The sequence below is a fragment of the Cataglyphis hispanica genome, chromosome 6 (assembly GCF_021464435.1).
Source record: "Cataglyphis hispanica isolate Lineage 1 chromosome 6, ULB_Chis1_1.0, whole genome shotgun sequence".
Lineage (NCBI taxonomy): Eukaryota > Metazoa > Arthropoda > Insecta > Hymenoptera > Formicidae > Cataglyphis > Cataglyphis hispanica.
In genome coordinates, this window is record NC_065959.1 from 5,231,123 (window position 1) to 5,255,210 (window position 24,088).

The 24,088-nt window shown below is 34.9% G+C and overlaps 1 protein-coding gene across 1 annotated transcript in view; it reads left to right on the forward strand.

Annotated features, from left to right (window-relative positions):
- The window catches only part of LOC126850306 (RNA/RNP complex-1-interacting phosphatase), a 41,727-nt gene that overhangs the window by 11,897 nt on the left and 5,742 nt on the right, over positions 1-24,088 (forward strand). The window contains exons 3-6 of the mRNA XM_050593168.1: positions 4,882-4,913; positions 5,790-5,877; positions 8,233-8,312; positions 20,701-20,744. Coding sequence (XP_050449125.1) covers positions 4,882-4,913; positions 5,790-5,877; positions 8,233-8,312; positions 20,701-20,744 — 244 coding nt within the window. The remainder of the gene's footprint in view (positions 1-4,881; positions 4,914-5,789; positions 5,878-8,232; positions 8,313-20,700; positions 20,745-24,088) is intronic.

A 24,088-nucleotide genomic window follows, 5' to 3' on the forward strand; every position in this document is an offset into this window, starting at 1 on the left:
CTTCTCACACATGAATCGGTACGCAGTGATTTTATAATGATTTCTCAAGTTATTATCCGTGCGTAAATTTTTTACGTAAAACTTTGCACAAAGAACTACTTTCAACATGTCTTGTATTTCACTGTCATATAATGGTCGATGATACGTCTTGGAATCCCGCTAATGGTCAATTCGTCAGTTACAATGGGGTTCGACGAGTGGTCGCTAATCGACATTGTATCGATCGGCTTTGTGTTCTTTCGGTAAAATGTGAAATTATAAAAACGCCGCGGAATACATTAAATTGATACGTGATTATTGGATTAGTCAGAAAATCAATTTTCTACACACTCTCTCGCGAAGATATTCTATTTCCGAAATAGTGCACGGAAATTGATGAATTGGCGTTTAATTTATTATTCAAAATGTTTTGTTATCCATCTCTAAAAGCTATCTTTTCTCGAAAAAATTATGAAATCAAGAAATATGTTATACAATTAATTGAAATACTTTGTAATATTATTTTAATATCAGAAAAAAAAATCGGGTGGCGTAATAAATTAGCAATTAAGTACCCAATTAATTAATTAATTAAATCAAATAATTAGATTGAATGCTAATTAATTGCTATAAATTTGAATTATAATTTCTTAATGGTAAGAGTGTCAGATTAACGGATTCTTTATTTTTAAACAGAGGCTTGAATGTTTTTTCGTGATCGTAATCGATAATGCATTATTTAGTCAAATTAAAGTTTTAAAGTCTTTGATAATGACTAGTGAATGACGCGTTGTCATATTGTCATACATGTCTTTTTTCCGCATAGGTGACCCATTTTAGATAGCTTCGAATTTTCTGCCAAATCAAGAAGTAAGTGTATGAATAACGTCGCGCATGTATCAGCTCGAGATGATCATATAACAATCTATATGATTTTTCTCCACTCTATAACTAATAGAAATATTCCTCGTTCTTTTATGCAATAAAATGTTTATCTCCCAAGTCACTGGTCCCTTTTTTCGCATTTCTTTCTTGGCTTGTTCTCATATGTTTCGGGCATGATTCCGTACTCGGCAAATCTGTGAAATTGTTTGTATTTTTATAGATAATTTTTTTCAAATCCTGATAACATAAAATTTGAAGTTTAGAATAAATGTTATATTACGTAGAGAGACGGAAAAAATTGACGGAAATTGATTTCTTTCTTTTTTTTTTTTTTATAATTTAAGTTAATCTCTGTTATAAAAAGACTCTATTCTAATTTAATTAATGAGAATTAATTAATGTAATCTTTACATATAAAATGAAAGAAATTTATAATTTTAGATGATTTCATGAAATAGTTTCTTTAATATCATAAAATTATTTAATTTTAATTATTGATCATTACTTTGAAATTGCATGTGATTAATCAATAATAAGCCTGATAACACTTATTTATAAAGACAATCTCTATAGATAATTTTGCTAAATAAAAAAGACAGTGAGCGTGTAAAATGAAATAATAATTTTTCGGACAAAGAGCAATTTTACTGGTCGTTCTCCACGCTTGTCTATTCGAGAGAACAGAAGTTATGAGCAATTCATGGGAAATACGGTAAGCTAGTGACATAGAATTTGATGAGATTTAGCTTATTTCTAGTACGAAAGCACCTCTGTTTGCTTGCCATTGTTTGCTTCGCCTTTCAAATTACTGTGCCGCCCTAGTTTGCATTACACAAATTTTGCTTCGCTAAATTACCGCATATTGTGCGTATTAAAAAGATACTTATAAGAGCTATTCCGTGCTACATAAATCAATTTGCTACAAAAACTACAAAAATGTGATCGTATAAGATAATAAAACGCAATAAGATATAATAAAAAAATTATTTGGATAGGTTATATAATTTATTTGCACATAATTTTTAATTATATATAACCTCGTTGTATTTTAATTATAATTAATGTTATTATAATTAGTATTTATAATTATGATTTTTTTTATATAAATTTTTGAAAACTCAAACTTAGATATAGAAAGAAATATTTGAACATTTGTAGAACTTCTCACATTTTTGTAGAAAATAGATACGTGTTGTTGCGGATAATTGTAAGCAATAATTATTTCTAACATTTTATTAAAAACAATTAATTGTTTTTATTTTTCGGAAAATTTAAATCGTATTATCAATACGTCGTATTTGAATTCTTGATTTCTCCTCTTCTTCTTCCTCTTGAAATAGGCTTAGAGCCTGTTTTCCGATCATTTCTCCTCGTTCTCATCAAAGTTCTCACGCCAGTTTTGCAGAGATTACGCCGTCGATTCCAAATGACCAGGCGAGAACCTTGGGAATATTATGATCCACTCGATACAAAGGCATGAAAGCTCACCCCTCTCGTAAATATTTCCAATAAATATCGCCAATGTTAACCGTTGGTTAACGCCTACGTCATATAAAGGCAATACTTTTTCGATAGCTTTTTATCGCGTTATGTTTCATCAATACTCACTTTTATAAATGTTTATAACGTATGCAAATTTTCCGGCACAGATGTATATTTATGTCACATATATATATATATATTGATATGTTGGAGACATGGATGTCAAAATGTTGTTTGGTAAATGCAACGTTTTCTTATCTATTTCAATTGATGAGTCTCTCTATAATTTTTTTGTTACATTAAAATTTTTTGTTTAAGACAAGATACACACATATGTTTGGCACACAGCTGTAACCAATATGAGATACGTTGTTGGCACGAAACAAAATATATTTTAACATCTTTCTCCTTGTTGTTTTTCGATTAGCCAAATTTGTCGGCGTGCAAGTTTTGTTTTGGATTCCCATTGTGCGTCTTTTTAAATACTATTCAGATATAAAGTCATATTAAGTCTAAATATTAAAAGGTTTAAATAAAAAATGAATGAGTTTTGTGAAAATTGCTATTGACATTTAATTTTTGTAAATTAAACTTTTTATTTATTTAATTTTTATTGAAAATTTTTATTTAAGAAGATTTGTTTTGGTATTATTTCTCTTAAAAAATTTAGCTGTTACAAAAAAATGTTATTCAATTCTTTGAAATCGAAATAATTTATAATTTTTTACTATTTTTTTAATTTACATTAAAATATTATACATACTAATGAATATGGGTAGGAATGTAAGTGAAAATTGAAAGATACAACGTGCGGAAAAGCGACAGACGAGGGATGCTGCACGAACTCGTGCGGATTGTTAGGAAGATTCACAATGCAGGCGCGGCCGATAATCCTGATTTAGACGGGCCCATATATTAGACTAAAGATCGTGAAATTGAATGGTGGAATCAGCGGAGAGAGCGATCCGGCTGTCAACCGCGAAGAACGGAATATATTATGTGAAAAATAAACTGCCTCTCATGCGCGAACGGGGTTACTAAATTTCGCAGGTGGGCAAAAGCTACCTGCAATCTTCTCTCTCTCTCTCTCTTTCTCGCTGCCGATCTCGGTCTTTCCGTCGAGGAGTGCCGCGAATCTCCTGTCTCCAGAAGACTCGTAAATCCTTGCATTTACTTTGGTCGTCCTATCCTTACTTGGAGCGTAAATATGTGAATCTTGTCAAAGGTGAGGCGCATACTGGCATTCGCGTCAGTACGATTGCATCGTAGCATTATAGCATTGTTCTCTATGAATTTCTTATATTTCTTACATCATGTGGCAATAATATTAATAATGAAATAATTGCAGTACTGCATGTAATTATTACATTATTAATATCACTTCTCGTGGCAATTTAAAAATTGTGTCACGTTAAAGTGTGAAATAGGAATGTTTATTAAATTGCACTTGTTTAAAGTTATTAATGTATTAAAAAATGTATTTTTATAGTACATTTTTAGCGAATGTATCTTTTACATTGTGTAATGTTTGCGCACATTTTATAAATTATCTCCATTAGTTGTGAAACACACTGCGAAATTACATCTCAAAACGTGAAACATACGACAGGATCGGCTATCAAAAAGATTGAAAATAGTCTCACGCCTAGTCAATGTCGGATTATTACGTTCGGATACGAGAGCTATACTCCGTTATTATTAATGCGACCGATACTCATTCCATACTCATCTGTAGATACGATCTCTCCGCCCAACCAATCGGATAGCTAACGTCTAAACCCGTAATTACCATTAGCCCACCCATAGCGGGTGCGATGCTACAAGTCGACTAACGAAAGTTTCAATTTACCTTCTGTCGTATCCTATGCAACTTGTTATCTTAAAATATGAACATATATACATTATGCGCTATAATATAATGCCGTATTCTTAATTCAATTTTGTATTATTAGGATTTTTTTTTATACATATATGTATGTTTTGATTTTCTACGATTTAATCGTTAAAAAAAAATAAAATAAAAAAAGAAATAGTTTTTACACATCTTCACAGAGCTACGTGTCATACAATATGTATGTAAGATAAAATTAGCAGATTGCATGTTCGATACATCAAGGAGTGTTGGTATTATAACCGAATCATCGTGCCCGTGGCTGAAGCGTGTCTTTAAGCCTTTTCCCCTGGGTGTTGATCGACGTCCGTATATATCGTTATCTGACATAAGATTTGAGTCAATCAATCATTCGTTAGCTATATGCGATTACGGCGCGCGATCGTCTCGTGCGGCCTATTAAGCACGCGCTATTTAATTAATTTTGTTTAATTAACGAGAAATTGAAGATGACTTGTGTATCGTGCCGATCCTATGAAACATAGATATGCGGCGATAGTTAACGGATTGTGGAGATGAAGTCGTTCATAGATGCTATTTAAAGTTTCTTCCGAAGCACTATGTAGTTGCGGTTACTAAGTTTGCTATTAATTATTTCTTGTGGCGTTTCCTCGGTGATGAGTGTTGTTTTCTTTTTGTTTCAGGCTATAGCGAAGAATCTACAGCCACAGCAACGGTAAGTATCGGCATGACTTGTCATTCGGATAAGACAGACCTCGTCTAAACACCATGACCGCTTGCCTCTCTTTTATTCCGCAAATATCTGCACTTGCGTTTATATCACGGTGCAGAATTTCTCTCCTGGCAGACAGGGGATGATGCATGAACGTACTAAAGCACATTAGCGAGATGGACGGAGCTATGTCGCGCCGTGGTAACTCGATGCGCGAAAAGAAAGAAAGAAGAAAAAAATAGTTTTACACCCGTTCGTTGATAAATCGTGTCATTCATAAAAATTATAGCAATGATTATAGTGGTGCGCTCTCGAAGACGCGATACTTCTCACTTGGTCAGTTACATAAATCTAAAGGATCACATTAGCTCGCCGTTAATAGCTTTTAAATCGACTCGTATCCCAATAAATTTCACCAGGAGCTTTTTTTAATAACATCTCAGCGCGCGTACACGAGAGTTGTTTATTTATGGGGAATCGTTGGTTCGAAACAGGCCCATGCTCGTTTCCGTATCTACTCATGCTCGCACGCACGTATGCATGCACCTGGTACGTCTCTCAGGTTTTGATATATCGAAAGGGATGGTGAAACTATTTGGGCCGACACCCCCGCCTAATCCGATCCCTTTTGCTTGGAATCTCAGATTCTTCGCTTCCCTTAATATATCATCCAGTCATATAGATCGCGCCCCTCGAAAAGCATCTCCCTGTATACGCCATCTCTGTCGATTAGATCTTCCCATCTTCTCTCATCTACGAGCGAAGGAAGATGTCATGTTTATATTTTACGATTCAAGTAGCGCAACGATTTTACGAACGATCGATAAATTGAAATACCATTCAGCACGCATTATAATCCGGCCATATTCATTGTTGCAGATTTACGACGACAATATTGCTGGAATCGTTTCCCCGTCTCAAATATATCATCGATCTGACAAACACGTGTCGCTACTATGATAAAAAGGTAAGTAAAAAAGCCGAAATTTTGTAAAATTATTTATTGGATATTTTTTTAAAAATAGTTGTGTATAAAAACCAAACGTTTATCCACTTGTGAGCAGTAGCGACATTTTTATATTTTTAGTAATTAATCTATTGATAATTGCATTACTTTTAAAATAAATATTTTTGGATAATGCATAACATATGTAACATGTAACGTAAATAAATTGGTTTGAGATTGTTGTATGCGATTAAAAAGGGGCGATATGCAGGCAATATTGTCTGATGAAATAATATACTGATATTGCCACGCAAAATTAATGCGAAAATATATTGCGTACCGTTCGAATTTCAAGTCGTAATTCGCTATGTTTATGCACGTACTTCCTTACCTTTCAGTAACTCGAGACAAAAAACATCTTCTCTTTTCACTCTCTCGCAAGCTGTCACCTGCTGCATTCCTTGATCGAGCTGATATACAGATTCTTTTCTCTCTCTTCCTCGAACTTTACGGTTTAACTGTCTGCATTATCTCCATTTGTCTATCATATTTTTTTTTTTCCTCCTTCGCTTCACCTGCCCTTCTTTACTCTCGCTCCGACTTATTAATATCGCATCGGGATCAGTTTCTTGATTTAAGAATACTCGACCCAACTAATTTGTAGCGAGAGTGGAGGCGCCGCGAGCTAATGAACTTATTATTAGATTTTTGGAATAATCGGCTGCCAGCGACTCTCGATTGACTGACTGATCGCTGGTTCGAGCCGGCGGCGTGTCGAGCAAGCGAGAATATGCCCGCGATGTTTTCTGGGTCAGAGCTGTCAGGGCCGAAGACCGATCAATTATATTAATAAGTCGTAGAGTCGGTTCGGTCGCTCCATCTTCTGCTTTTTGTCCCGACTTCACCGACGTTTGGACAGCCATTTGCCACGCGAGGAATCTCACTAAGGGGATATATGTTTTAAAAACATTACACACAAACGCCGCAAACATCAATAGCGCTGCGAGGCAACGATAATTAACAGAGAGATCTTTCGGTGTCGCCCACGCCTAATTAGAGCGCATTATACATATATAATGAAGCGGTTAGCCGATCTTTTAATTTTCCTGTTCGTTGTAGATATCATAAGAGAAAACAAGATTATGAGACAATGGATCTTGCATATCTCGATTCGTGAAGATTTTATCATCGGTATCAGATATGGCTCTAATTCTCTAATTCGCTTTTGTATATGGTGCACGCTGATTTTCATTACCTTATTTTTTTAGATGTGCTATAGAATATATAAACTACATTATGTGATTAAGATTTTTTCTACATAAAGATATCAAAGAATGTATAAATAAAATTTTCATCGCATAATATCGTGATACATATATTTTCAAGATTAAATATATATTATATCTTCTTTAAATTGTTAATGACTTAACTTTGCTTTTGTTGAGATTAAAAACTAGAGATGCTCCTGAGCGTGAAAGAATTTCTTGTGCATTATTGACGGCAGGAGAAGAGAAAAGAGCTTCGAGATAACCATTAAGAGCAATACTGCACGATCACGAGGATTGAGTTTCTAATATTTCGCTAAAAGCAAAGTCAAAAAGATTGATTATTATGACGTGATCTGTCATCAGGGTGAAGAAACTAGTGATAATTGTTATCTGATATCGTTCATAACAAGTTAGAACTATACATAGTCGTTGCTCTTGTTAAGCGATATTTTTTTTAATAATTAAAAATAACAATAAATGTCAATGCATTATATAATTCGCGTACATTTTTTTAATTCCTTAATTTTTATATTATTATTTGATTTCGATTATTTAGATGTTATTTGTATATTTTTTGCGATAATTTATTTTTTATTCTAGTTTGTTTCTCGTTTAAATTTATGAATAGTGCGTTTGAAATTTAAGAACACTGATTAGGGATATATAGTAGAGAGATTTATGAATATGCTGCCTCCAGGCACTGAATACACTTGTGCCAAGGAGTGTTTTCCGAGATGCGAATGACTGTGAATCTTGCTTTCATTCGTGTCGATTAGTGTCGTATATTTCTTTTCCGCCCTTGCAAGCTTCGTAACGATCGATTGTTTCGGTTTACCAACGTTCGGTTTACATCACACTCAGACGACGCGCTCGCATTCAGAAACGTATGATTACTCGCATTGTTTGTAATTGACGGTTTTACGTGTGATAATTAGTGATGCTAATGAGAGCTCCGGGGCGGTTTAACATGACAATAGCTTGGCCGATCAAATTATAGTTCTCTCGTACTCAATTAATGCATCTTCGTTTCATGCAACGGCGAACATTCTGCTTTTGTTACGTAACAATATGCATGCGGTTGTTTATGCTGTTGACATCTCTGTTTTAGGAATTTACAAATGCTGGTGTTAAATACGAGAAGATTGCTATACCGGGAAGAAAAGTGCCGCCTATGGATCTAATTAAAAAGTAAGTAGAATTGTCCATTATTTAAAATACTGGGTGCCTTTATAATCAATACAGCATATGTTATTTTATTCATTCTTTCAATGAGACATTTATATTGGCTTAAAGAATATATAATTCAGTTGCGCAAAATCACTATTTAGAATATTTGAATTTTTAGAATTTTTGAAAACATTGTAAATTTTGTAAATTTTTTGCGATAGTTTAGTCTCAGAATTTTTTATATTTGCAGTATATTTTAACCTGATTAAAATCTAGAGATATCATTTTTTTCCTATAAGAAATAATTTTTATACGTATAATAATATTATAAGTATATTTTTACACAATAATTTTCCATCAAACTGTGATGGGTTTCGTAAACAATTTAATCAATTTACAGGCAATATATATAAACTTTTTTAGTATGGCTTAAATTAATCATTAACTTAATGCCGATTGTATTTCACGTTTATTAACTCTATCTCATAGCAATCGGCGATTGATCATGAGATGAGATTCATATAGATGAGATGAGATCCATATAGCGCAAGTGACAGCCGATTAATCATTCCGTCTGCAAATCACGTGTTAATTTAACAAGAAAGTTCAGTGTATACTGTTTTTTATCTCCGAACATTCGAGAAATCAGGAGCGAGTCAGAAATTTATCGCTTACCGTCCTTTCTCTCTCTCTCTCTCTCTCTCTCTCTCTCTCTCTCTCTCTTTCCCTCGATTTTTTCGTCCACTAATTTAAGTCGTAAAATACGCGCTATATAGCGAATCGTGTTACAGTGTCAGGAATATTTTAGTTCATATTGCATCGAGTAATGAGTTTAGTTACGATCTACCTTGCACGATGAGACTGATATCGCGACAATTTTTGTTTTGTTCGACTAATCATTGCCAAACGATGCAACTTCCGCGTTTAATATGCTGCGTAGACGCGGTTTCTTATCCAATGGAATTATTTTCAATCGTACATTTTTGCATCTTTAAAAGTTTATCGGATAAATATATGCGATATAAGAAAATATATATGATGACATTAAGCATTTTTTCAAAAATCCTATTTATTATTAAAAAAACGAGTTTTTATTATAACTTTTAATAATACATGTTTATGATAGTGAATTTAAATTCCAGAGTTTTATATTTAGGTTTATAACAAGATATTACATTCTTAAAATATATTTATTTTTTATTTAAAAAATTTAAAAAGGGAGTAGAGATAGAGAAAGAAAGAGAAAAGTTATATTTTATTTTATAAAATTGTTTTCTTATGTTTAATAAAAAATACATGTAAATATAATTATAATGACAATATTAATAGATATATATTATATCATATATTAATCTTATTTTTTTACTTAATTGGTCACATAAGATTTTACGATATAAAAGGAAAAGTCGCAATTATTAAAATCCTCGCATAATGATCGTGAGGTAGTCGGGAGAGGCTTAATAAAATTCTCGAAATTTCCACGATGTTTAAGATAACATCCAATACTTTGCTCGTGCGGGATGAGGATGCATATTAACCTTTGCACGGCGCCATCATACGCACGCGTGTGGCTTTTCTCCAAAAAAACGATATATGCAAAACCGCTTGATGGGGCCGGTCAGTCGACTAATTAACTGCAATAAACGTTCAATGATTTACCGAATATCGTGCGCTGTACTCTTACTCGTTTCTCCTGCCTCCTTATTTTTTCTTTCTCTCATTCTTTCTCTTTCTCTCTCCATTATCATGCGCATACAAAAGATATCTCTAAATACTATATAATCGGTTAATGTGTAAGAACTGCATTATACGATCAGAAAAAAGCAATGCTCGAGTGCTGCAATTAACGCGATGATTTCTTATGAGATATAAAAATTATTTATTATTACGGTAATAAGATATTAATTATCATGTCTCCCAAGTGTTGGGAAGCGTTTGCGTTCGCGAAGAAATATAAAGACATTTTACGGCGATATTCGACGCGATTATTTCTCGGGGCAAGAGCGCTACTAAAAACATTCTCGTAAGTGCAGCGCGTGAAAAACGTGACACGCGCGCGCTCTTAACAACGTCGCGTCGCATTAAATACTATTTACTTGTTCGACTGCACAGGAGACGTAATAAACATACGAGATTTTCTTAATAAAGAGAAACAATGTTGACCGGTTCATTCGGCCGAGCGGGTCAAAGCACGACCTTCCGCGATCACCCGGCTTCTTTCGCTCTTCTTTCTCGACGATCGGCCCGCACAAAGGACGCGGCTCGATTTGTATAATTCGAGGATAAAACGGTGATTCGCATCAACGGTTAATAGCCGGGCAGGTATGCGAATAGCCTATCGCCCGTCTGGTCCCGGCATACTCTTTTGTTGATCTCTTTGAGCGTGTCCTGATGGCTTTGTGGCTCGGCTGTTGCGCGACGTGTAATTAACTGCATCCTTGATAGGATCGGTTCGGTTACCGGCGCTGCCGCAGCCAAAATGAGGGAGAAAGAGAAAAAGAGAGAAATGAAGAAAAGGGAAGAAGGGGGTACGGAGTAGGTGAAAACTAGGCGCCACTTAATATCCTAGATATCCTTGAACTTTGACGAAAGCGCGGAGGTAGACTGGACGACGAAATGGGACAAGCGAACTAAACTAAACCGACTTGTACGCAAATCAGGAAGGTGGAGATTTTCTATCTTTCATCTCTGATCTGTATTCTACTTACAAAGCTTTAACCCTTCGGAGGTCACAATCGTATCGACGAAATTTATCAGGCAGTAACGTTGACTTATGCCGAACGGAATCTCTCGTTTTTCGCGTGTCCGGAAGATCAAAGATGTTGATCCTTTGCTTCAAGGATGTCCTTGCGAACGTGTCTACGAAATGCCACGAGCATGCTAAAAATATCTTTATAGCAGGCACCGATGCTCGCTGCCGTTCGAAAATGGTATTTGGAAGGTAAACGACGTTTCCTTATTTCGCAGCGCTGTGCCTGTAGGATTAACAGTTGGCAATTAAAGGAGAAATCGTGAGAAAAAGACGAACCAACACATGATTACGCTCGCTCGTGACGGAGTTTTAAATTTGACGTAGCTAATTGCGCATCTCGAGTGGTCGGGCTAACTGGATACATGATAACAAATGCGTTTATTCAATAATTGATTTATCTGATTGGACAATTAATAAAATGAATAAAAACAGATAACATCAATAGAAACATCAATTATATACGTGTATCATTCTTTATAAATTAATTTTATATCATTGATTGCAAATATTATTCCATTGAGAATTATTGAGTCATTTTATTGTATAATTATTAAATTACGCATGTATATAAATGATTAATAGATGTATAGTTTTCATCAAAAATTAAATAATATAAATTAAATAATATAACTTTATAATTAAGTATACGTGTATAAATAGAGTGCGTTAACGTTATTATTTAAAAAAAAACTAATTGGGCACCTACGGACAACAACACGCGTTTTTGACGCGTGTTTGTTTTGTAAACGTGAACTAGTTACCGACGATAAACACGTTGATAACGGCTCGTTAGCCGCATGCGCGCCGGATTAAGTAATTTCACAAGAAACGCGATATTAATTGAAACATAAGCGCATGCAACGCGAATCTGATGCGACTTCCGAGCTGCAGCACTGGCTCGGGTTCCTTGTATTCACGATGCATAAGATCGTGTACAGGCCACCGATTTATGCTGCACTCGACTATATTCATCAACGTTGTCAACTCTCTACCTTCGCGTCCAACGCGCGCCATCCCACTGTTATTTTCTTGATGATTCTAGACTCTCTCTCTCTCTCTATGTTTCGGCATATCCTCATATCTATATTTTGTCATGTATATTCACGAGATAGATATTGATTCTTTCTATAGATACTTATTTTGATACAAATGAGATTCCATTTAACATTTATTAAATGCGCCATAATATTCTATTTGAAAAACGTAAACGATCAAAAGTTAATTTATTCTGCAATTTATGTGCTCAACTAATTGAAAATAAAACAAGATGTTTACATGATATTACAAAATAATATTTGATATTATTAGAAAATATTGAATTAATAATAGAAAGTTTTTGATTGAAAACATTTAAAATTATATCTATTAAACTTTTTTAAATAAAAGTTGTTTGTGTAATATGAAATTGTTAATTTTATATATATTTTAATTTAAAGAAAATTATATATACTTTAAAATAAAAATTAGAAGAATACTTACGAGAGATAGTAGGTTCATATATTATAATATTTGTATTGTGATGTGTGCCAGTGATCTGATTAAATGCGATCGAAGAATGTACTATGAGCTTAAAACGAGTACACGCGAATGTGCAAGAAACGTGGGTGTACAACAGACGTCTTTATTCGCAAGGACATCGAACATAAGTTTCCACATGTTCTCTGTCTTGTATTGCAGGATGTTGCGTATATATTTTGCGAGCGTGATAAGATATTCATTTGCGATACTCGTGGATTACAAGAGAAACCATTAAAAAAACTGAAACTTTTTATGAGCGAACTATTATCATAGAAAATATATTCAGTTTCAGGGGATATATGTGTCTACAATATATATTATTAAATTGTATTTGATTATCGATTGAGAATTATATAGTTGACACTTTTAAAATATTACATACATCCCTGCACTATCTCTCAAATTAATAAGAAAAATATCTTTAAACTTTCTGCAAGATTCCAACACAGGAAATCTATATCTCGCTAAAAAGGAAAGAGGTAATCTGTAAAGATCGCGCGAACATAAATGCTGACGACGTTTCTCTGAAAGATCGTCGATTGGTTCCTTTAGCGCCCGGGGCGAACCCATCTCAAATATTCTGACGTGCGGCGTCTCGGGGGACCGGTGCCTCTAACGGAGTGCCGAGATCACGGGAGAGGCATGCTTTGGCAAGTGATTGTGGGTGGTAAAATCGTGCGCGAGCGTTTCTCTCCCATCCGTATAATGCGTCCAAGCGCGTGCACGTTGCTTCATATTTCCGGTGCCGTTAATTCGGCTCGCGGCGACCCGACGAGCACGACGACGCCGGAGCTACAAGTCGTCCTCGAGGAGCAAGAGAGATTTCTACTCTCTCTTTGTTCTTTCCTTGGCAAGCGTCTCGTGTCTCGAGACGGCAAAGAAACGTGCGTACGCGCGTCTCACGCTCGGGACCACCCGGGCGATCGCTTCATTACGTAAATTCGCCACCACTCGCGTCCTCCGCGTCTTCGCGTGCACGCGCCTCCTCTTTCGTCGTTCTCCGTGCGATATGAGGTAATGGTGCAAAAGCGATTTCGCATAAAATACCGAGTAAGCTTCTTGAGGATTCAATGAATCGATTAACCATTCTCGATTAGTATAGGTTTGCATGCATTATTAATTTTCTCCTCAACGAAAACTCAAACTTAGTCATTGAGTTATTTAATATTCAATATTATTGGCTATTTATCATCGATCTTCGAGTATAAAAATGACGAAATCTTATTTTTTCTAATTAAATTTGATCATATTTTATTTTCAAAATTTTATTTTCTATTTTATTTTATTTGCATCTAGATATATGTTTAGAAACCAATTTAAAAGATGCGATATCAAAGTTGTATAAAAGTACATACAAACTCGGTTTCTTTTTTTTCCTATTTTTTTTTAAATATTATATGTATATGATAGATTTTCAATTCTCCGAGTCATTGTCAAAATATATTTCTGATTGTAAATTCTATGATAAATGTTATCTTTGATAAATTTCTGCAATTATTAACTGAATACATTTGGCTCGAAATGGAGCTATATAATTGCATGTTTAACATTGAATGCATTCAAAAGATATATGCTTTATATGATGACAAATTGCGCACTTGCAAAAGATGGAATGACCGTGAAAACAAGCGTGTACCGAGTGTTGCTATAACCGTGCGCCTTCCGTACGCGACTCTGATTGAGAAACAGTCAGTCAGAGTGTTTGCGCAGTACTTCTACGATATCTTCGGGGTTCCGGGATCCGTGCTGGGAGTATAGCCATACAAACATCGGATAACCGTTCATCTACCTACCTAAGACCGCGCGTGGTACATGCATTAAACATTCTCAAACACGATCTCGTGTCCAACGATAGGCCACCTTCGCTGAGTCCATGTATACTTGTGTAAAAACAATTCGCGGTCATGAATTTCGACGATCGCGAAACAAGACGCTCATTTCATTATAATTAAACGTAGCATTCTTCTCTTCAAGGATTTTCTCTTCCTTTTGCGCGTATCGTGCGTATGTTGCTATACCTGAATAATAATGATGCGCTTATTCGCGATAATATTTACAAATAAATGAAGTATGCTGTGTGTAAAGTATAAAAATGCAAAGAAATATGGATGTACATACTTGTGCAAAGCTGTCGATTGCATTTTATTGTTACTTCAATGTCTTTACATCTGTTAAGGAAATAAGATTTGTGCATTAGTAATTTTACAGTTGAATATTACTAATCATTGAATATCTATATATAATAATTTATAGATATTTTAATAAGATTTTTAAATAGTTGCATTTATAATAGATTTAATCGTTACCATTAGCTGAAAATTTTCTACGTCTCTCTTTTTTTTTTTTTTTTAATGTACAGCAACGAAAGAAAAATTGATGCGAAATGTAGACATGAATAAAAATCAGAGAAAACGAATTTATGAGCGGAAGAAAGGGGAGCCAAAACCGCTTGGAACCGATAGGAAACCTAGCTCTAGGTCAACTCTAATCGTGAGATGGCTACATACTTCATTTCCAAGAAACTTGTTTAGTAACATTCTCAGAATACGGAATTTTATAAATCAAATTCAAAAATATATTTCTGTTTCTCTTATTTGATCGAGACGTATCAAATTTATAGATAGTTTTGTATATCGCAAATAGAAAGATACGGCAAGTCGCTTACTCTTAAACATTTTGCACAAGGTGTAACTCTTGTCATTCTCGGTGGTTGTCTTCTATATTCCATTGGATATTGCGTCGCTCTTGTGCGTCTCACTCTATACGTTCCAGGAGCAACAGTCGATTCTGGAACGTAAGTTGAATGCTGTGCCGCGCTTCTCAATCGTTCTAACGTTTCTCTTGCCAGCTCTAGAAAAGGGGCAACGATATTGAACGAATTACTTGAACGTTTCAATGTAACACGCATAAATCGTAACGCAATCGTGGCGCAACTTACGTCCCAAATCTTCTTCGTCGTCAAAATCCTCGACGTCTGACGCGTCAACTAAATAGAAAGATGTGATTGAATTAGATAATTATCTTATAGCATGTTTAATTAAATAGTTTGAAGCATGCGAGTTTACAGCAGCTTTATAATCAAAAATAAAGATAAGCATATAAGCAGCAACTATGCATTAAAATATCCCATAAGATATAATAGTTTTATACAAATTACTGTAATAAATATGATGGTTTGTGTCATTGAAAAAACTTGTTCGTAGACTGATAGCGCTACTTTAGTGAATTTTAACGCAATATATAGAATAAAAAAGGTGTAAAAATAATAAGTTAGAAAAAATATTATATCCATTAGTTTTATTTTAGACTAATCTTCCATCAGATTTTATCTACTCAATCATATTTTGCATATTATATATCTTGTTATATTTATACAACGAATCATAAAGAGAAAGAGAGAGAGAGAGAGAGAGAGAATGCGTGCTATTCGTCTGATTACACGCGAGTTTTGTGCTTACAATCGATTCGTCGTGGAAGAACGGCCACTCCAGTTGTGAGATCCATTTCACGTGTACTTCTCATATAATTTCGTGGAATAGGAGTGAATGTAAAATCTCGTCGTGGAATTCTCCGTGATGGAGTCGGCATGTATTCTGGTGTAATATCTCCCTCATAATATCGTGTCGACGTACGCCACTCTTCTGGCGTTGATCTGAAGTTTATAAAATTTCCAATGTATCCTTAATAAGTTGAGGCAATCTTTCGCTTTTATCGTAAAAACATTGATAATTTAGGTTATATACGTCTCAAAATCGGAAAATGCAGTATGATATTCTTCCGTAAGAGGATTACTCCGATCGCAAGTACACATAGTTGTTTATCCTGCGCGATTCTCAACAAGCACGTTATATTATAATTTTGAAAATATTGCCAAAAAAATTTTTTTTACCCAATTTAAAGATTTATAGGCTTACATGGTAGCGGCTGTCGACTATCGACTATCTTTCTCATCATTCTTCACGATATAGAGCAATGTCTATATGTATGTGTACAGACACACACATTTTTAATTATAAAGTTTGAGCAAAAAATTTGCTTTTAAAATTATCAATACATAACAGAATGAAATAACGAGGCAAAAGATTTTAATTATGTTGAGATTGTACGGAAAAGCGAGAATAATAAACTAAAAATATATTGCTTGGCTGAATAAGATGAATAATTAAAAGATCTGAGGCCAAGATATGCGTATGTTAAATAAAACTTCTCGTTTACTTACTGTTGGCGTGAAGTACGAATCGCCCGAAGAATAAAGCTGTTTAACACTGTTGAATAATTGTCTTCGACTTGATCATCTATAATGATTTCTTTTTTACATTTCGATCATCTTTTGGAATTTGCTAGACGAAATCAGCTGGAAAAAATCATTTGCGGAAGTTTTATATAAATCTTCGTGGATGATAATCAAGGTGCGTCTGCATGCTGAAGAAATTTATAAGCGCCATGATATATTTATTTATCATTGTCTCGTTGAATGGCATTTGTAACATGATATCTATTTAGATTTTTTAAGCGATGCGGACGACGATGAAGTTTAGATAGCGCATTGTATTACGCAATCGCATCGTCTTCACGTCATATCCCGATCGTGATCTCACGGTAAAGTTACGTACACGCACGCACGCACGCACGCACGCACGCAACGAGCGCGAACACGTAGTATGGTGGGCGCGTGCGAAGGACCACACACCGTGCGATATTCAAATGAACACCGCTTATGACCGACAATTGCGCTACCATAAATGTCATTTCGCGGTTTCACGGACGCTTCACTTTATTCCAGTTGAATGTCTCCGACGCGTCCATCACGCGTGATTTTCATGGTTTATATATAAAACCGGCCGGAGTTATCGGCAACATAATCTCGATATAGGCTCTGCAGTTAATTAGCGAAGTCACTTAGACTTGAGAAGATTGTAAGACCCCATGTTCCATTAACACCTTGGTTATGGATATCATGATTTTCACGGTGAGCGCTAATAATTGCCATAAACATCGCGTATATCTATATAACATGATATGATACTATATAACATGTTATTTATAAATTGGAAATTATTCAAAATATATATCATAATTGCGCGACGCATATATAATAAAATAAATTTAAAAATTAGTAAGTTTGTCAAAAAATATAAGAAAATCAAACGGTTACGCTTTTCGTGTTTGCATTAATTAGTAGAAGAATCCATCTTTTTGCATCAATTTTTTTAATTATTAAAGATTGTAAAGCACATGAAATTAAGAACACAAAATTATATAATTAATGAGACGGAACTATACTGAGCGGAGATATTTACTAGTAATCGAATTAATCAATTTGGTTAGTCAACATTGGAAAGAGATAAATGATATTTCGCGACGTTGTATAAAAAGATAAACACGCGATATATATGTAGGTGTGTATGTGTGTGTGTGTATGTGTGCGGTAAACTATGCATTCGTAGTGGGTAACGCGGTAAAATATTTCTGGAGTAGAGTTTGTCACTGATGGATGACTAGTTTTATAAATATTGATGGCCATTCATCTCACATAGCGGGTCAAATCTTTTGATTTTGATTTTCCGAAGAAGACGGCATAGAAAATGTGGTCATCGCTCTGATGACGCTGATGATGATGATGATGACGATCATCATCATCATCATCATCATGCTAGAGCTGGTTTTCGATATTGGGTTCTTCAAGAGGAATTTCTATTTGTGAGTGGAGTGCGAAACGCCGTGTACAACGACACCTCCGTGTTCGCCTCGAATCTGTAATTCAAATCCGAAAGTCAAATTAATTTAACACTCGTCATTTTTCACGTTTCGGCGGCGCCGCGAGCCCCGGCAGCTATCTTTCAATATTTCATCTTGGAGAAGGCCGTGCCCACTCCGCCTTCATCCCCTGTGATAGATGCATTTCTTCGTGATTGTGCTGTCACGTTCTTGAAACGAGGAAGACGCACCACGAATATTTCAAGTATTATAAATGCGCGGCGGTGTGAGCGAATGACAGTCGACGTTGTGCGTTATTTTGCTACTGATATGTATACGAGAAATTTATTTTATTTCCTGCACTTGCCGACTTGTGCTGTAAACTACGAGCCGTAAATAAGTTTCTCTTACATATGCGTTAATTATGATGTACAATAAATTTTTTGCCAGTTTGTTATAATTTGCTATGATATATGTATATATATTTGACAACTTTTTAATAAGAAGACAGTTTACGATTCGATCTTAGTTAAATGCGTTCACACTTCTCCTTCCTTCTTCTCCAAGTAACGAGACGCTCCTATTTCAAGAGTCATTATGAGTTAAGGTATCGCAGGTTATAAATATTTCTCACCTCGTAACCCATCGATATTGAACAGTGGTCGAAACCAGTCGGCAAGTCGTGAATGACTTAGTGCTTATAATCGCGTTAGCCTAATCGGCGGTATAGGGAGTCCGTTTCGGAGTTGAAAGGGACCAAAGGCACTAAAACGGTCCTATTAAGCCTCTATAGACCGCCACAATTGGGCCACCCAATCCCCATACAATGATGAACGTAGTAACTTTTCGGAGAACTAAGTCTATCGTAGCCGCGCTCGACGATTGAAACGATTTTATGCTTGTCACCACTATTCTCATTTCCTTGGAAATTAAATGTTAGCACATTTATGAAACTTATCCGAAGAAGAATATTCTGTGTATTATATATAACAATATCTCTTAGATGATTAATTAATTCTAAGATATCAAATTTGGATGCAAAATTTTTGATAATTATGAATTATCTTCTCTCTCTTTCTTTCTACATAGTAATATATTTACTTATTACATCGGTAAAATATCTAAAAAATTGATAATTGTTATATACGCGTTATGTAATAAAACTGTTATATAACATTTTTTTAATATAATATTTGATAAATCAATATTACATTATTGATATCAATCTTTATTAAAACGTGACGCGACATTCGGCGATATTTTCGGAATTCTTTTAGAAATGCAAGAAGGATATGTGTGTATGTATGTTAACATCTTCCTATATGTAATTTATCGAGCAGTCAAAGCAGGCTTAATTCGTTAATAAATTCGTTTCTCTCTCTCTCTCTTTCCTCTTGTTCTCGGCTACGGTGATGAAGGAGAGCCGACGTGAGATGCATAGCTGCATCCCCGTACACTATTATATAAGCGCCACCCTATCTCTCTGAATCTGCGAAGTTTCAAAGATATCTTTCTCTTGTCTCTCCATTTCTCCTTGCCTTTCATCCCATAGATCACAAAGAAGCCGCCTCAGTAAGTTCACGGTAAAGTTTATAGAAGACAAAAGGGGAAATGTGCTGCCCGTTGAAAAATCGCCGCCGCTGCAGCTATTATTAATCCACGTCGAGGACGCGTGAGCGCCGTGTTTTCATGACATAATTCGGAATCGATTTAACTTCTTAGCGCCCTTACGTGACGTGTGTAAAGGACTCGTACTCGCTGTACTCGCTGCCCGTAACTCAGGATGTGCAACGTCCCGACTCTTAAGTCTCATTACCATACCCCCTTCGTTTGCCGCTCGGCTTCTGCATACCTATTACATACACCTATTACACTGCCGGTTTGCTCGACCGGTTACCGGCATCTGAATATTTATTTAGCCGATTACTTTTTTCATCGGCTCCATGGAAATTCGATCGCCGTTGCGCTGGCTGCTTCGTAAAATTATAGACAGCAAATAAAGGAGGTATGAGAAATTTCTATCTCCTCAAAGGCGGTGCTATTATTATGCATGCCTGTAACATTATATATCAGATATATTTAAGATATTAATTATGTTATTTAGTCAAGATAAAAATAATTATTCCCCCGTGTAAATAATTAGATAGCAAGAATGTTGATGCTCGTTAGTAATAAGCTATCTTATGAACTGATTATTATTATAAAAAACATATGTGAAACGCTTTCAAAACACACATATACCAATGATACATAATATTCACATTTTTTGCAGGAGAATTTCTTTAGCTGGCTCCGGTCACGTAACATTTTATGAATTTAAATTGATTGTTGAAAAGTGAATTCTTTTCTCTCGCGATGTCAAATATCTCTTGGAAAAATAGAATCACAAAAGGTAAAGATTGCTTTGTTAAAAGTAAAAATTTTTGCTCTCTTTCCTTGCAGATTCTTTAAAGTGATGGACGATTTCATGGCAACATGCGGTGAAGGTGAGTTTGCATTACATCAAAAATATTATATTCACCGACTTTTTATTATAAATTATATACAAATCTCCATCTCTTTACAACAAAATTTTTTGATTCGGCGATTAAAGTAACTTTCTTAGAATCTCGAACAAGTATATAATGATTTATACATTGATCGAGAATAATTGAATCATTGAAATGACTAATGAAAGTTGCAAGACTCATATTTGATCGGCGCCAACTAAAATGCATCAGGTTCAACAACACACTCAGAAATAATTGTTGAAAAATTTTGTATTAATGATCTTTGAAAGAAAAAAGAATGGGAAACACGAATACTCGTGTTTTTGGCGTGGAATAATTGATAGGAATCGTCGTAGGTATCTCGTATTCTCGCTTGTGAACGAAACTGTTGATCGCGACTGTACGAGCGTATCCTATCCTAATTTACTCCCTCGATTACGGTTCGATCGTGTTGTACGTTGCGAAAACGAATGTAGAATAGCCGGTGGTTGTTTTACTCGCACAGTTGTACGATATTCGTCCAGCTTCTGTGCTTCGGATGAGAAGAACAATTCGACAAGGATGACGACAACAGCGACCGATCCCAACGAATCCGATCAGAATTCGAGGACGCCCACGCATGAAATACACATATACCGGGGCGTTGTTAATTATCTGCCGCCGTTTATCAACCAGTAGAGAAGAAAGTTCCCTTGAGCATTTCTTTTTCTCTTCGTATTCTCGTTTCTCTTTCTTCACATCCGCGTCGTCGTTTTCTTTCTTTTCTTCTCTTCCTCGCGTATCTGTCTCTGTTCTTCCATTTTTTCTCGTGCCAAACGACCAGTCATATCTATATATATGAGGTTGCATCGGAATTTATTGTACGCATTTATTTAATCGAGGTTTGATTTTCGAGCTATGTTTATGTGTGCACTTTATATCTTAAATCTACGTATCTAAGATTTAAAATTTTTTTTTCCCCGCTGTCGTATAACAGATAATATGCCCGAAATTAAAAAAAAAATTTAGTAGAATATTTTTTAGGTTTTAAGCACAAAATCTAAAACTGTTGAAATTTTCACAATTTTCTTGGAAACTTTGTAAAATATGAAATGGACGTAATTGTCCCAGATTTCCCGATGAAATCGCATAAGCGCGTTCTGTTATGTTATCGCGATTTACAGAATTATCAGATTTATACGTGAGAAACTCACGAATCGACTAACTTGAGCTGGGAGGTGGAGCAGCGATCCGTCGAAAAACGAGTTGAGATGCATTCCAAGGCAAAAGAAGCCGCTTCGTTGCCCATTCGTTGCCCACCACTTAGCATTTATCAATACCGTGTATCCAATGCCCAATGTCGAGACGCCAGCTGATCACGTAGAAATGACTCACGTACAAATCACTCTTATCTCTTCGATAATTTGTTAAATTTCTGATGCATATAAAAATTAAACTTGTGTGATAGACTTGTGTGTTTCGATGTTTCTTACTTATTTAAATTTTTTTTTAAGATATTTAATTTTATAATATATACACACAAGAATTATTTCGATATAGATTTAATTATTTCTGAAATCTGAAATTTAAATCGTTGGACTTGGAAAAAGTCAAACAATTATATTTTGTATAATAATTGTATTTGTTACATGAGTCCGGATTAATATTTACTTTCGTTAAGTCGCAAAACCCTTCGTTTCGCGACACGCTCCGTATACGATGCGCGTTGCGACCGAACTTGGAGCGCTCGATTGATTTAAGACGGCAGTAATCGGCGGCCCGAAAAGACTTTGCAGTAACATGCCAGCGATATTTTCATGTTTATGTACGCCGGACGTTAACGTCGTTCCCTGGTTTCAGCAGCTCTTACATATATCTCCGACGAGCTTTTAGATCGCTCTCGTGCTACTAGGATCTCTTTCTCATGTTTTCGGCACGAGGCGACCAGGATTTCGCATCCACCAGGGGCTATTTGAACCGACGTACCTTACTCACATGTATATCATATTGCCACATTTACCGCATCGTTTCGGGTAGTCGTACTTCACGACTACTCCAGTAGCTCGAAAACCAATCTTCACATCGTATTGAAAGTGCGTCCAATTCCGGGTGCATTGTCTTGTCTTTTATTTCTTCGTCGGCAATATCTTGAGGGCACGGACGAAAACAATATTTGCATGCCCACCTTTAGCATACACTTGAGCTTGAGCTTGATAATTTCCTGTTTTTCCATCGTTTTACGTTGTTTTAAACATGATGGATTAAAGATCATATTACTGAAACTGAATTAAACTTCTACTTTGTTCGAAAAATTATTTAAGGAAACATGCCTTTTTTACACCGTTGATCTGAATTTGAAAAACGAATCACATTTTTCTTGTATATGAAAGGAACTCTTGTTGAAGTATAATATATAAGATAATATATAACTGAAATCTTTCTCGTGATATTGAATAATCATATTTAAAAAATTTATCTTTCTTTAAAAATATTTTTAAATAAGAAACAATACTTATAAACAATATTTTCTACAATTTTTAACAGAACGCGGGACAAATTTAATAAACGAAATTTCCTCGACTTCTCGATATTTAAAGATCTCGCAAATTTTCGATATTAGAAAATAAATAATTTTATAATTCAATATAATGCACGAATCCGCTATTTCTTCTCAAGCTCCCTTGTTTTTTTTTTATTTTTGATATTAATTATGTCTGACGTAGGAGACTAGAAGGAGAATAGAAATTTGTAGGCGAGAATTTTATCTTTATATTATATTATAACGTAGATCTGGAAAGATTGTATCTCTGCAAATGACCGTAAAATTATAAAGCAGATATCCCGAATTAATCGCAGGCTTATACCTAATTAATGATATTGCTGAGTCTACAAGGCTGATTTTCGACCGATGAGCATAATTATTATCGTTGTGCTGTGGCTCCCGTTGAGCAACGTTTGATTTTAACTGTTAAGCGGCAGGGTGCCCTGAGAGACCTTCGTAATATCTCTCCGGTCGTTGTAATTTCATACTAAACGGATATGTACATACGTATGAGTCAAGTGCGAATACGTGAGTTTTACGTTCTCAAATGTCGAAGATTTCCGATAATAAAATTCTGCATGGAAAATTTCTTTATGTTTTTATTTTGTTTAATATCAATACGTGTGTTTTATGATAAAATATAATTGTACGGTAAAAATATTTATTTGTGTTAAAAAAAATGATTTATTATATAAATTAAAGATTAATGTATGTTATAAGATTCACTTAAATTAAATATAAAACTCGTAATTCTTTTTTATAAAAACATAGAAAGGGGATTCAGCAATTGAGAGAAATGATATGAATATATATCAAAATA